Below are 16,325 nucleotides of genomic sequence, written 5' to 3' on the forward strand. Positions count from 1 at the left end.
TTTATTTATGATAAATGAGTATTTTTTTATTTGAATATGGAAGAAAAGTGCAAAGTTTTAGCATGGGCTCATTATTTTAAAAATGACATTATTGTAGGAGACATTTAAGAAGGACAATTATTTTGTATACTATTCATAAATCTCATCGCTCATTTGCGTTAACTGACATATATAGCATTATGCACAACCCCGGCAGTAAACCTTAAACAAGTTATAAAGACACCATTAACTCGTGCAGAGAGTAATTAACCTAAATTACCACGCCTGCGGTGCAAGAACGGGGTGCAATACATAAATGCGTTCATTGGTGTAAGAACATTCGATTGCAGGAAGTAAGTTCTCCTAGTTGACAAAATATACGCGACATGCGCAGAATTAATAAATGTACATTACGAACGTACGAAATTCCCACTTTCAGTTGAGTAACGCCGAGTTTCGCTGGAAGTGGAAAGGGTTGTCTGAAGAACATTGCGAGTTATCTCCTGCTCGTATCGAGGTACAAACGAGATATTCTAGTCACGTATCCGCAAAACTAAGCATTGGACTGAAAAAAATCGCCCTGCAAAAAAAGAAACCGCGATGCTTTGGTGTGACGTCGTAATCGGAGAACGAGAAGAGTTACAATTCTAGGGTTGTATATTTATGGATCATAATAATTAAATCTAGTTTACGTAATTATTCTATTCTAACAATCTCGTAACAATTTCATTTTAATTTTAATTTTTTACTTACGTATAATATGCGAAAGTCACGTCGGAGATAAATCACGTGAGATACATAAAATTTAGAACGTACTGTTCAAATCGCAATAATTTCGCGAATAATAAAAAGACGATTACTCGAAGTGCGACTTGATTAACATAAAAATTTTCTGAATGACATTATCGATTAAAGTCCTCTCGCACGACGGAAGACGTCGGTACGACAATTGCGCCATTAAATGCCCCATTTATCTTTCTCAATGCGAAACTTTCGAAATAAAATAGCTTGATAGTCGGCCTCCCACCGTTACATTGGCTTACAAAAGGACACAATTTCTCTTGACTATAAGCCTTGGATCCTCGTGGAAAGGTAGCTCGCCAAAGTTACGACAGGTAATAACAAACTTTCGTATTCTTCTTCCTCGCGACACAGATGAAACGCTCGAGCGAGCGGGTTAATTTATATCAATTACAGTGGCTGATCCGATTAAGCCTGAGGAGCACAGCGAAGAAGCGGATTAAGAAGTTACTCCTCATATTGCGTGCTTAATACTTTTTCTACCAATTATCGAAGAAAGATTGCTTACGCGTCCATCTAACTGATAATTCCGTGCTGGGATCTTCTTTTTTCATTTCTTTGTTTCCTTAATTGGACATCGCATGCAACAATAATTTTTCAAATCGTGCAAGCTTGAATGGAAGACAATTTTTATTACACGAGACAAGTTACCTGTTGTTTGTGCAATTTAAAAGTGAAAATAGATATACGAGATGTGAAATCTAATAATGTAATTGAGTACGTATATAAAAATATAATACAATTTATTAATTGTAAATATTCCATTTCTCCTTTCTCGTTTCTAAAATTCGCTTCTGTTTCTTACAAAACAAAACTTTACAGGAGCATTAAACGGAAAACGTAATAAGAATTTCAGAAGTAATTAAAAAGCTTGTAAAGCATTGCGGGATATTATCGTTCATTATCCGCGGTGATGATTACACACAAGTCACAATGTTCCGCAAAGCGTGTGCAGAAAGTAGGATTTTAACGAGCTTATTTTTGTAAAAGCCGAGAGCTCCTCCTTTTTCCACTACCTGTAGACAGGAGGAATATGAGAGGTCCTTTCTCCCTTCTGTCTTATTTCTCTTACGATTCTGTTTCTCCCGGCGGAAGTAAACGGCTGTAACTCGCTCGGTGCTCTCTCGTGAAATTGCGGGAGCCGAAATTGCGGAACACGATATATATATATATATATATATATATATATATATATATATATACGCATAAAGACGGCCGAAACTTGCAGAGAGAGTACATAATCGCGACTCAGTGAGCAAGCATTTATTTAATACACGCCGCAAAGTTGTTGCCATTGATATCTGCGCGAAGAACCGGTGAAGATGAACCCGTATGAGGAATGCATATTAGTCATTTAACTTCTTGTAAGAAATTATTTCGGAGTATATAATCGTTGTTAGCTTTGCACAAGTACATAGACATTGTTAATCTTTCACTTGCACGATAATCTATCCAACCTACCTCAAGGAATATCTCAAAGTAACACAATGAAAATTCGAGCACATGTTCTTTTAGATACACAAATTATATTAATTTAAGACCATTGTTATTAGAATTAGAAACATAATAATAAAAGTAATTTGTTTAATTAGTGTGTAATATAACAGAACTTAATTTATATGTAATTACGTAAATTTGTAATGTATATTAAAAATTTGTAATATGTTATTGAAATGACATTGATATATAAGAATGATATATAAGAATCAAATAGTTGAAGTTATTTTCTTTTGTTGAAGTGAAAAATGAATCTTCTTTCTTCAAAATAAGTCACCCCCTTTTGCCTTTTCTATAAAATTAAACTGGAATGCTGAAAAAAGCAAAAATAAAAAAAACACATTAAAGAATTCTAAAATTAAACAATTAATTGTAACAATTAATTGTCGAATATTTGAGATAAGAAAATTAATACGTGATGTCTTGTCATCAGACTCAATTTTATCATCCTGTTGCGCAACGTATTTTGGAGAAGAATGCATCTGCGTGTCCTCATCAATATACATTAACGACATATTAGAAGTTGGAGATAATTTATAATTACTCAATGATTCCTCATAAAATGAGGAATGTCCTCGTAGACCTATAATTAGTTGATTATAAATCTTACTTACTGTTCATTAGAAAAAAAATTGAAAACAGTTTAATTAAAATTACAACCTTTTGACGTAAAGTCCTGATCAAAAGAACTCACATTGCTCTCGCAATATTCGTAATGCATCGGAGAAAACATACTACTTGCGGCAGTCGAATGCTGAACGGGTTTTGATATCGGCATTAATGGCGTAATATTATAGTGTACCGATTCTATTTTTTTAATTTTCGGAATCGATCGAAACGAAGATTTCAAATCCATTTCTTTAATAATAGTCGACGGCTGAGGAGTAGTTATTTTATTAATACTCTCCTCCTTTTGAAGTCGGATTCTTTTTGCTTCAACTTCGTCCTGTGCATTCTTGGCAGCCCTATGCTTGAGGGGGCTTCCTTTTATAGGGAAGCAGCGTGGTTGCGTGATTTTAACGGACTCTTGCGACTCTTGCGACTTCTGTGTCTCTTCCTGATGGCTCTCTTTCATTTCTATGTCATCGTCCGTTAAAGCTGCTTTTTCAACATTTAGCTCTCCATCCGGCGCTGGAGTGGCACGCGTATCACTTTTTTCGGAAATCACTTTTGGAATTGTTTCCGAGGTATTTTTAGAATAGATTTTAGATATCTCCATTTCGGTAGCTGTATGTTTGTAATTGTCATCTTTCATCTTCGTCGTCATCATGTCCACGTCCTCAGGTAATCCTGTAGTATTCTCATTTATGCATAATTCTTCTAGGAACAAAGTATTGACGGACATGGTATCTGAAATGACTATAATATATAATATGCATATGCATATGTCCGTGAGTAAAGGTCCTTGTCCTATCTAGAAGCTGTAAGGTATAAAATGAATTTTCACCATCAAGAGACTCGTGAACCTGTTTCCATTGATGCTGCACTTTCGCGCGCATTTGGTTTTGAGCGTACATTTCTCGATACGGTATATTGATCTTCGGTGGTGGCATTTCCAGCATTTTCTGTTTTCTCTGTCTTTTTTGATCCTCCTCTTTTTTGCGTAATGCTTGCAGCTACAAAAGTAGACAAATTAGATTTATGTCCGCATATACATATATATTAAATAATGAATTACTATAGTCTAGCAACCTCCTTTTCGATCGATTGTAATTCTTTTCTGTGATAATTCAGGTCCTCGTTCACATTCGCAAGTTCTTTCTGCAACTTCATATGTTCCAACATCACGGTGGCGAATTCAATTATCTTATTGCGCGTGCAAATCCAGCTGATTTCTCGCCTTTGCTTAATAATTGTTAGCGTTTCTTTTTTCTTATATGCCACAATCATATACTCGACTTTAAGTTTTTGTAACTTTATCTGAGCCTCCTTTCTAACTTTTGCCAATGGAAATTCTTCATATGTAGCCTGCTTATAAATCATTTATTTAAATTTTGAAATTATATGCGATCGCGAGTGAACTGTATCAATATTTGTTTACTCACACGATACTCCTGCCATGTTTTTTTGTATTCGTCAACAATGTCTTGATATTCTTGCGATCTTATTTGCATTAGTTTGTATTGGTCATCAGCATTCGCTTTCACAAGTTCTAAAGTGTCCGAGCTTTCGCTAATGCTTGTATATAATCTACATAACATGATGAAATTACAATACGGGAACTTAACAAGAATGTAATACAAAATGATCGATTTAATAAGAATGAATAACTATACTTTGTTAAAGTCTCGCTTAATATCAATTTGACTTTATTCATCTGCGTCACTTTTTCCTTAAGCTGTTTTCTTTTATTAATTTCATTATGTATTATCCTTTTGTATTCTTTTATTTCCTTTATATTGTCTAAAAATAATTAACAATACTTTTTTCTTAGCGAACAATAATACAAAAAATTTTAAGAACGAATAAACAAATAATTGTAAGGAGATTACTTTTTTTTATTTGACTTTTATATTTTGCATTGGACAGAATTTTATGCCATACTTTACTTACCGTCAAGACTTTTCTTAAGCGTGTCAATTTCCATTTTCAAACAGGTTTCTAGTACTTTTACAAATTGAGGATCATTGTGATTCTCTTGACTATCTATATCCATTTTTTTTGTGTAAAACTGCTTTTATATGCCGCGTCGAGATACACCTATCTTTTAAAGCTTCGCTTTTTTCTTGAACTACCTACAGTTTTAAGGAATCGTAAACAAGTTGTCGAAATTAATACAATATAATTACATAATAATCAAATTCAGTTGCGTAATTATTTTAAGAATAGAGAATGCCAAAAATGTTAATTTCGTTTAAAACATAATCTATAGGTTCTTATCTGTTAATTAAATACAGTTAATTAAATGCAGAATATTATTCCAGTTTGCAAACTTTATTTTTAGCTGCAACGGTAAATTGAACAAAACGGAAGTTTCAGATGTTCGTGGTTGGTCTCCATTCGCAACACTTTCGGCGGCTAACTTGTCACGGAATTCACAAGTTTTAACAAAACGTGTACCATAAACACGCGTCTACTCACCGAAGATGAAAGAAAAGATGGAGAGACTTTCTCTCGCCACGCCTTTGCACCGCAAAAATTTCGATACTTTCGGACGACGTTTAGTTTACTCGGAAGTTCAATTGTTTGCCGAACATAAAGGTCGTAATTTCAAACTGGGGTTCGTTAAAAGCCAGCCCCGTGCTAGTCCATATATCCTTGCGGCGCAAATGTGACCCCGATCACGTGAGAGAACGACAGTGGCTACGAGTGCGAAGTGAAGATAGTCAACGAAGCGAAAAATATGGCCGAATTGATCATAAATCGACGAATTTTGTCCAACGATATGCATGTAATATGTAATATATTTAGTCATCGTTCTTTAAGAGCGAACCGGCCTGCTTAGTTGCCGAAAAGATAAAAATATCTGTGATAAATGATATCACGTTAGGAAATAAAAATATAGAATATCTCAAAAGTAACTATGCCTTTATGAAATATGTATGCATCAAAAACAAGCCAAAGATATAAAAAAAATATGATATATATATATATATATATATATATATATATATATCTATTGAAATCTTTTATATATGACTCTTTTCACTCCATATTTCAAAGTGAAACCTTTTAACAAACTATATTTAATAAATAACCTATATATATATATATATACAAGTCTCTCAAAAATACATATGTTCAACAATGGAATAGAAACTAACAATATTATATTCAGCAGGATTTTAAGTGCCTAATAATTTTTGCATTTTTGAATTTGTAAATATAATTCAAAATAATGATTTATATTGCAAATTATGTATTGTTATTTTTAATTTTTTAAGCATAACGGTACAAAGTCCAAACTAAATCTTTTTTACTTTCTTTAATAATCAAATTAATATAAAGTAATAATAAAATTTATATTGCCGATTACTCTCTTTCTCAAGAAATACTTCACGAGAAATTTTTTTATTTAATAAATCTATCATTGCAAGTAAAAAAATAGCAAATCGGTTAAAATCTGATTTTTTATTTTAGATAGATAATTGAAAATTCGGTAATGATTCTGTACAATGAAACAAAAGGCTTCAAAAGATAGATAGTTCAATAGGTACATAGAATAGTAACATGTTATATTGATTATTTCTTTAAACAAAGCAACAAACCTTTTTTATTTAAAAAAATTTCAAATATTAACTTCTGATATCTAACATAGAAGATACAGGAACGACAATAAATATATTACATGTATCTATTACTCTATATCGATTATTAATTAATTACTAAATTATTTTTATATTTAAAAGTACAGAAAAAATATATTAAGAGATTTTGGAGATTACATATTTTTGAAATTTTCGCGAAATGTCTTTTGCGTGTTCTAATTTGAATATTGAAATATTAAAGTCAGGGTGTGCTGTACAGTACATACTATTATAACGAATTAATCCGAATGTCATTGCTACGATAGCAAAATAATCATTTAAATCGATCAACCGCTGAGCATTGATCCAACCGCGCAACCCTTTATCAATTACGGCGGCACGCAGGAGAAACCAGTCGCGCGGTTTGCAAGTTAATGGAAGCGAGTGACAGCCGATCAACTTATCGGCTCCGAAAATTGATATCCAGCGCCCGCGCCGCGTATTCAGCCACGCGGCGATTCCATCGGAAAAATATAAGTAAAGATTCGGCCTGACGTGCTGGCTCGTCGACGAGGGACGTTCGGGGAACACGGCGCGCTGGCTGTCGGCCAACCCAGTCCGCATTTGGGTCAAACTGACCTGCGCCGCCGGGACCCTCCGCCGGGATCCAACCGATCCCGCATCGTTCTCCCGCATCCCTGTAGGGATGGAGGTGGCTGCAATCAGCCGAACCGTTCTCTCCTTCACAGCACTGGCGACCTAGTCGGTGTGCTCCTCTGCTTTTACAACCGCGGACGCGCGGTGCACTCCTCTCGGAAGTAGCGCACTTCATCGCGGAAGATTTGTAAATGCGCCGAATGGCGACGGGGGCGACGGCCCAAATAATCTGAAGGAGCTCTCAGTCTAGCCGATTCGTGAAACTTTTCGGAAAACTAACTCGAGAGATTGCGTTACGTCTTTATTGATATCCAAGATTTTTCACAATGATACTATGATACTACTTACGATAACGTTCTGATGATTATCTCGATTTTTATCTTATTTATGTCCATTTCAATTTCATTTCTATTAATTTTAATTTCGGTTTAATGTATTCCTTACCTTTCTCCAATTCGTAAAAAAGCTAGAAAATAAATCGAGTTTAAAGTTAATTTAATTAAAGCTAATTTACATTAATAAAAATGAACATTAGACGATTGATTTATAAATTGTAAAATGTAGAAGAAATTAAGTTATATTTAGCTATCGAATACGAAAGTAGAACTTTTATGTAACGCCATATGCAGCAGAAGCAGTTAAAGCTCACGGCATAATTTATGACGCGATCATTTCGTCGGTAGCTTCTACTTCCCTTTGATACTAATGGAAATCGTACTGTGGAAAGCGTGAGCAGAACCCATAAAGAACACGTTGTCTATACCGCATCTATAAGTGTCGAAAGTTAATGTTAAAATGGATTATCATCGAAAAGAGTAACATTCCTAGTCAGAGGATTTCTCTCTCTCTTTCTCTCTCTCTCTCTCTCTCTCTCTCTCTCTCTCTCTCTCTCTCTCTCTCTCTCTCTCTTTTTCTCTGTTATGGTTATCCCGCAGGGATTACCTTTGTGACTACTAAGTAGAGCAACGGAAAGATCCAAGGAAAAGCTGAAAGGCACTTATAATACACCTCAGAGTGCATATATTCTTTAGTAGAGTTTTTTATGGTATTTATTATCACAGGAATCTTTCATGTAATATTTACCATGTAATTACGGAGAAAGCAGATCCCCTTTATTAGCCGCACAAATATAGCTGAATCATGTACATACGCTATGTATTTGTGGTAACATCCTCCGCGGGAATACCTTGATTTCTAAGGCAAACAACCTTCGTGCGGGATGCATTCACACGATTCATCCCGCGAATCGATTTTACTTGAGGGAAATTCTGCTAGAAAACGTGCGAAAGATTTATTCGTCCGACGCGGGCGGACACGTACGATAACAAAATATCGGAATTATGAATCTTTCGATAGACGGCGAAATGCTCCGGCGAAATTGAAACGGGGACCGGAGTGCTACAATAAAAAACGGCCCGACTCGAATGGCATCCTTTCACAGCTGCGCCAATAATTGATCGCCAGAACGTAGATGAATGTCTATTGGCGTTGCGCGAAAACGCAGGATAAATACCGCCGCGAACGTCGGGCCGGCGGCAGCACATCTCTAGAATCGATTTTGCCGTCCGCGCAGAGAGAAACCCATTGCACAGTTGCACGGAGTATCGCGTATCTTCTTACGAAGTAGTTTATCCCCTTCTACGGAGAGAAACTCCACAACCCGTCTGCATAGAGCAACGAATAAATTCTGTCATGGGGAGCCCCTTTAAGCGGGCACACGTGAACAACAGTAGATTTTATAAATGGATAAAAAGTTTTCAATGGAGGGCTACGATGTAGAAGGGCTGTGGAAGTTCGTAGAACGGGAAACGGGAAAGTAGGTCTCATGGAAACCACTGATTAATCTTTCGCGGCGCGCCTCTTTCATGCCTCACTGAGAATAAAGAGATTATTTTGTTATTTTGTAAAAAATAGCTGTCGGCATTCGTAATTTGTTTTGTCAGACGAAGAAGTCGGTTTCGCAATCAGGTCAACTGGTCAAATAAATAAACGGCTCAAATAAATAAATGTGTTGCCTGGGTTACAAAATGTATTCCTCCTATTCTGAGAACATCTGAGAAAGTAATTATAATTATGGAATAATAATTAATCATAAAATTTATATCAATCAATGAAAGAAAATATTTAATTTTCTTAATGCTTTCTCTGACAACTTTTTTTATAAAATAATTCTGTTGTTTCAAATATAACAATAAAACAAGCACATTTATTATGTTTTAATTTATGTTATTCAGTGAGTTTTTGCTTAATTATAAGACACAATTATAGTTTGTAAATTAACTCTTTTCATTGAAAAAGCATTCATTATTATTTAAAATATATATATTTATGCAGGGTGTGCCAAAATTGTGGAAACGATCGAACATCTCGAAAACAAAGCAATTTTGAGAAAAATATTTCAGACTTTTCACATATATATTTCATATATTTTTCATTATCATATATTTTTTATCGTATATAATACTTAAATTAAATTAATTGTTATATTTTCAGTAAAAAGAGACAGCTTTTATCGAATATAAAATACGAAATACGAAAAGTGAAGTGAGAACCCGCAGTTAATTTCCTCTTTCGTTACCTTTTTTTACTTCGTTCAACGTTCTCTTCATTATCTATTTTTCTATGCTGCCAGTAAAATCAATACATCTGCAATATGAAACTCTATAAAGCTGAAGAACGAACGGCCCCAATTGAAAGCTTTCCTTCGCTCTGTTAATTTTTACGTCGCGTGAATCGCATTTCCGAGCGAATAAAACTCCACGGGAAAACAGTCTTGGATCTGGAAATAAATTTATGGATCCTGAAGCCTTTCAAACATATTTTGAAGTTCCCCCGTGTAAGATGAAAGAACTGGCTTCCTCTTTCTCCTTCTGTTTCGCTATCATCAATCTCTCGCAACGTAGTCGTATCGCCGCGTCGACTCTGTGCGGAGATAAAAAAAAAAAAATAATAATGACAACGCTACTGACGCAAACGGTGTGAAGCTAGATGAACGAGCAAGAGAAAGTAGGGCAATTTACATAGGGCGTCCGATCAAAGTTCTCTCTGAGCATCCAGCGATGGAATATCATCAGCGAAAATGGCGGCGCACGGTAGAATCCAGCGATGTCAGCGACTTTGAAGAATATTACTTACCCCCATCTCGACAGGGCGCGTGTACCTGTACACTCTGTTATTAGTAGTAGCGTAAATTGTCTGCGATAAGTCTAATTCACGGTATTCCGCTATCTTGATATCAATGAAAGTGCAAATTTTGTGAATCGCGCATTTTCCTGTTATTTCCTCGAATTTATCATATATGCCAGAGTGTCGGAAAGGGTGTCATAATCTTCGTCCGAAACTCATTTCCAGAGATAATCCCTCGGATAAGAACATTATTTTGTTGCCCTATGCATTAAAAAGACCACCACCTGTTAAACGAGTTTATTATATAAAGTGACGGTAATTCGCTTTGTCGCGCAATGTTGTGTAATAGCGCATTGCGAACTAATTAATATCTTGTAACATAGAATTAACTCACACTCTGATGATAAGTTTATTAAATTTAAATATTCCTATCGTTTAAAAGAGTAATGTCACAAATAGTATAATTATTGTTAATGAAATAACATTATTTTACGAATGGTAAAACGCTTTTAAAAATTTAGCTAAAAATGTAAACGTCTGAAAATAAACAAAAAAAAAATTGCAGGGATTTGTAATTCTGTAATATAATCTCGTTGTCATAAACTATGCTGGACGTACTGTCTCGTTTAATAGAATGAATAATGCTTATCAGACTAGCTGTTCGCCCTCATTATTCTCTTGTGCAATTAAACTAGGCATCTGCTGCAAACATTGCAGAAACGAGAATGTCCACGTGTTTAGTAAAATTTTCTTCTCAATTCGAATACTTTTTATATCGAAGTCTACTCAACAGCTGTGAGAACTTGACTTGATTTTTTTAATAAATCGTATGTAAAAAGATATTTCTTTTTTCGTTATTTCTTTTGAGATGGCGTAGAGTGTAATAAATGTAATTGCTTCTTCTGAAATGGGGACGATAACTCTTATCGCAATGCTACAGCCGCTTATACGGAGACGTTAATCTTCCGCTGCGAGAAATGTATCAACGAGACGAATGCACGCTGCTCCTCGCTATGTTAATCCAGCTTCAATGTCATGTCTTTTACTCTTTCAACGGAACAACAGAAACATCTCCTGACTGAGAATAAGCTCCTAATAAACAATACGTTAATTACTTCCCGAAGCGAATTAAAGTCTTACATAACGCATTATCCGCGGATGTATCTTATCTAGGAGAAAACCGAATCCGTGGGTATCGGCGTGCTTGTTACTCAACTTCGATATCATTGCACCACCTTAACATCGCAACAGCGAAACGCACTCACCACTTATTCGAAATCAATTATTTATTGCGGACTACGTGGAGTGAAAGACAAGTGTATGCGGAAGGGAGGTGAAATCGTGGAAGTGAATTACGGCGATTACTCGATGAACAAACATAATCCACATTAAAATATATTATAGTATAAAATTAACAAGTAATTCGAATTGAATTTTTTTGCAGCTGTTTTTTTTTTTTTTTTGCCATTTGATATGATTTATTCTAATTTTATCTTGAATCATTTCTAATTCTATATATATTTTTAATCTAACTTTATACTTTTACGAAATTTATTCGTTTTTACGAAGATTATTTATTTTTCTACGTATGCGACAGATTTGTTAAAATAGTACTGATATGTATGCGTGAGTGTATATCTGCTGTACTGAATGTTGCGTTACGTGACTCCTAATTTACCTCCACTTTAATGCCAGATGGGTAGACCAAGAATATTCTCACGTAGAACACGGAGGTATATTAGTCTTTTTGCGGCACGACAACTATTTATCTCGAAAGAAATCGATTCAACATTTCATTCGATTATATAGAATTCTCCTCTTGTTTAATTCTGAGACTTTTTAAGCATCAATATTTGAACATTTTTGAATATTTGAATAACTCTATATCAAATGCGACGGTACATCGCGCTTTCTACATTAATATATATTAATCAACGAACCGCAAATATCAGTACCTGCAAGCGTAGATTTTTGATTTTTTGTTTTTATTGACAGACGTTAAATTATATTTGCGTCATAAACGAGTCATAGCGAACTACCGCACATCGCAAACTCGCGATTTGATTTTTCTCGTTTCATTCCGCGCTCACGCGGAATGAACTCTCTTCTTTTTCTTTCCTTGTTCCAGGGTTGCGCACTTACAGCTTTTACAACGACGGCGTCAAATGGAGCGATGCGAATTCGTCGCTTGTCGCAACTACGCGTCACAGAATCTCGCGTAATGCGCGCCTCTATTTCTCACCGGCTGCGAAAAATTCGTGTCTCGTCGACGGGACGAGACGCGTCAAGAGGCTGCGTTGTCTTTTATTATTTGTTGCTCGTGCAAAAATTTTTTAATGGCACCATCTCAAAAATATGTCATGAAAAATTGAATTTAATATTACATTCTAGAACAATTCGATATATTTAAAACATTCGCTCGAAAATTCATATTTCTCAATTTGTAACCTGATGCCATAGTTAGATATCAATGTTCTTCGATGTTCAATCTGACTATTGGATGAACTATCGGAAAATTCACGTGAGTCACAGCTGGAAGGAGGCACGTTCATTTCGAATCTGAATTTTCAGGCATTATTAAGCGCGTTTGGCGCGATGCCAATTGTACATGGCGTCTACCTACTTGCCAACTCGAATTCAATTGCACTACACAAAAGACACGTTTAGTCGAACTACCCTCCGCTAACTATTTACATGAACGACGCAAGTCAAAATATGAAACAACTGAACTGTCAATATCGTTGAAATTACTGTCTGAGACATACACAAATTGCATTTATTCACGCAACCATCTCACAATCTCTCTTTTTTTTTTATATCTCTTTTTTTGACATATTAACCTAATATTTTAAAAAATATTAGCTTAAATTATTAATACACGTGACATTTATGAATGTTTGTGATTATTTTTCTCATGATCTTTAGACTCAACTTTCTCAAGTATAATAAAATACTTGTCACGAAGAACATGCGAGTAAATCAATCGCGCTTAGCATTATACAAAATAGAATAGCATTAAAAATGACTAATTACATAATTACTGCAGAGTTTCTGTTTTCATTAAACGCTCGTATGAAACAGGATAGTGTACTACGGCAGTGACATAGACTAGTCATTCGTCAGACGTTACCGCTGTAGGCGCTCCTTGACGCCGCAGTAGTAGCAGCAGTCCGTGGCCAGACGCGTCTCGGCTAACAGAACGAAATGGTTTATGTCGACCATTAGTCAGACGGACGCGTAAATTTCCTAATCGCTCAAAACTCCGCCGTACTGAAACTTTTGATCATTGTTACGCTGACAAATAGATTTCACACGATTCTCGAGAATATCGAGTGTCTAATTATATTCAAATAAAAGCGAAAAGATTAATGCATTATTTTTAATCAAACAGAATAAAAAAATTATATTACCACAAATAATTATTTTTAATTTTATTTTCTTATTTAGCCTATATTTTTTGTAAAATTAAAAAGGTTAAAACCATTAAAATGCGAAGGTCGTATAGTTTTAATCTTTTTAATTTTACAAAAAATATAGACTAAATAAGAAAATAAAATTAAAAATAATTATTTGTGGTAATATAATTTTTTTATACTGTTTGATTAAAAATAATAAAAAGTTATATTACGTATAAAAGAAGAAGAATCTTTTGATATTATATCGTTCGAAATTTCTAATTTGATTTATCAGCGTTAGCGCGCGATGTTATTGTGCATCTTCCGTGTTAAGTCAAATTTATATCAAAAGGATGCTTATTAAAGGGATATTGTGCCAAGGCTAACACTGTGCTTCGAACACTGACCCATTAGATCGGCAAAGCAGAATTCTGATTAGGAATGATCTGGTGCCTGGAAACGGTGCCTATTGTGTATATGTGCCAGACAGTCAATTCTACGGTGTTCTCATCTACCCGGCCAACCCTTAATTTCCATCCCTGTGCATCTATTATGAGCCCTTGAAGCCTCACAATAGCCGAGTGTGTAACCAACCAAAACTAGGATTAATTCCACGTGGGACGTGCACGAGGAAGCCAAAGCAACTCGATCGACAAATGCATTTCAGATTCGTCTAATCGATGGAAATCGTGAACGAGTTGCGCGAGTTTGGAGCAGTAGTTTCGCAAGTGAACGGTAACATTTCCTTCGAGACGACGGAATTATTTCGGAGAGCGATAAGAAGGAAGGCGATAAGAAAAAGAGAGAGAATGTCAGCATCGCTAAAGTAAACGTGCAAAAAGTTTTAATTCTTATCTTTATTTTTTGACAGTTTAATGATCGAAAAAGTTACAATCGGTTGTTGTTGAGCAAACTATTTGTTACTATCTTGAACTGTTACTATCTTGTTTGTTACTATCTTCTTCTAGATCGCGTCAATTATTATTTTGAAAAACGCCTTTAGCAAGGAGGCCAAAAAAGGGATATTAGGGATGAATTTATGGAACCAAGAGGACTTCTGAAACGTTGGGGGATCACTTTAGAATGCCCCAACCCTTCTCAATTTTGTATGAAGTGACATTTGTATAGTTTAGGGAAGCTATAAATTTAGAGAGAGAAGCTATATAGGATTCATCTCGCGTGACGTTTTTATAACATAAGATTTCTTCGCATTAAAGCATATTATTATAGAATCATATATGTCATATACGTCGACGTCCTTCTCGAATGATGAAGGATCTTCAGGTACGCTATGAATATCTCGATGCATTGACAAATCTAGACTAGAATTGTCTTGACTGAATTAGTAATGAGTATTTCAGCAGATTTGACATCGGATCGCTGTATGGCGCGAATCTTTCTGAATAAATGAATATACTCGGTATTTCTCTTGGGTGCATTTTTACCGGAAATATCACGAGTCGTTGATCGCGTGTACCTTTTACCGGCCCCTCGCGAAAAGTCCTAGTCCACGGTCTTTGATTGAACGCCATTTTTCCAGGCACAATTGCCATTAAACATGAATGAAGAAAGGGAAGAGTTACCGCGCGGCCGACGCTTCTTCCCCTCGTTCGTTCGTTCCTCATCCAAAACATCGAACCGGAATGCCTGGCACGAAACAAACGACGCGGCTCATCGATAATTCATTACCATCTTCCATCAATTCTTTATCTTGCTGTACGATCCGCGGGGGATCGACCCTCGTAATCTCTCTGATGGAATCGGCTTGCGGCTTGACGAGGGAAAGCGAATATCACACTGTGGATTATAACGTTTAGCGAACTTTCTTTTTTTAATATTTTATATACAGACGTTTAACGGATGTCTGAATACTTCACGTCCGTTACAAGACAAATGCGAAATGCGAAAGTGAGAAATATTTAGATACATGCAAACGCATTGCATTTTATGGACATTTCTTGTCGCTTTGACTTTAAATAAAGTTATTTTTAATACTGACGTTTGTGTTGATTGCCGATTATTACAATAAATTTACAGACGCTTTATTTTAACTCCCCGTAATTTTGTAATCTATATTGAGAGTCCTCTAATCAAATTAATTTCACTGACTGTTCGTTTAGAATTTAGCGGAAAGCTAAAATAGAATTCTCGTAACGGAGAAACTGATGTATTATCAGAACCAACGTGAAAAATCAAGATAAAAGAGTCATATGAATTGATTAATGCAAATCCAATAATTACTTACATTTGGCCCTATTAAATTGTCTATTAAGGCAATTGTACAATTAAATATGTTAAATGAGATAATTATAATAATTACATTTGTATTAATAAAAATCTGGATTTTTCATTTATCATGTTTTTTATGAAGAAAGAGTATGATGAAAGTATCGCAGAAGGGAGATACTCCCTTCATCTCTCATAAATTTTTAGCTACAGATACGATTTTTCACTGTTCTGGGAAATGCACTTCCGGATTTGAAAAATGCTATTCGTGAAAGAAAATTTACGGACGGCCGTAACAATGTTGTTGGCCGCAGTAAGGAACTGGTTTCAAGAAGATAAGACAGGGATCCACTTTAGGACAACATACTTTTCTATTATTAAAGAACAGAAAGCCACCGATGTCAAAATCGTACGATTTGTAATAATCATGGAAATAATCATATATAATTTATTATAC

At 35.2% G+C, this 16,325-nt stretch overlaps 2 protein-coding genes across 11 annotated transcripts in view; one reads left to right on the forward strand and one right to left on the reverse strand.

Moving 5' to 3' along the window:
• LOC105422507 (uncharacterized) overlaps positions 1–16,325 on the forward strand; it is a 142,987-nt gene that overhangs the window by 100,934 nt on the left and 25,728 nt on the right. The window lies entirely within an intron of this gene.
• Positions 2,287–5,938, reverse strand: LOC105422506 (uncharacterized). 2 transcript variants are annotated; one of them, XM_089079588.1, is made up of 9 exons: positions 5,359–5,938; positions 4,831–5,012; positions 4,554–4,680; positions 4,323–4,467; positions 3,970–4,245; positions 3,725–3,893; positions 2,938–3,627; positions 2,693–2,860; positions 2,287–2,590 (listed from the first exon to the last, which is right to left on the reverse strand). In XM_089079588.1, exons 2-9 carry the CDS (start codon positions 4,931–4,933, stop codon positions 2,541–2,543), a joined length of 1,728 nt encoding a protein of 575 aa, XP_088935714.1. In that variant the 5' UTR covers positions 4,934–5,012; positions 5,359–5,938; the 3' UTR covers positions 2,287–2,540. The 2 variants fall into 2 exon arrangements, with proteins under 2 accessions (XP_088935714.1, XP_088935713.1); XM_089079587.1 differs by having other exon boundaries at positions 2,938–3,636; positions 5,359–5,885.

This window comes from Pogonomyrmex barbatus, unplaced genomic scaffold (assembly GCF_055798465.1).
Source record: "Pogonomyrmex barbatus isolate J1 unplaced genomic scaffold, ASM5579846v1 scaffold3, whole genome shotgun sequence".
Lineage (NCBI taxonomy): Eukaryota > Metazoa > Arthropoda > Insecta > Hymenoptera > Formicidae > Pogonomyrmex > Pogonomyrmex barbatus.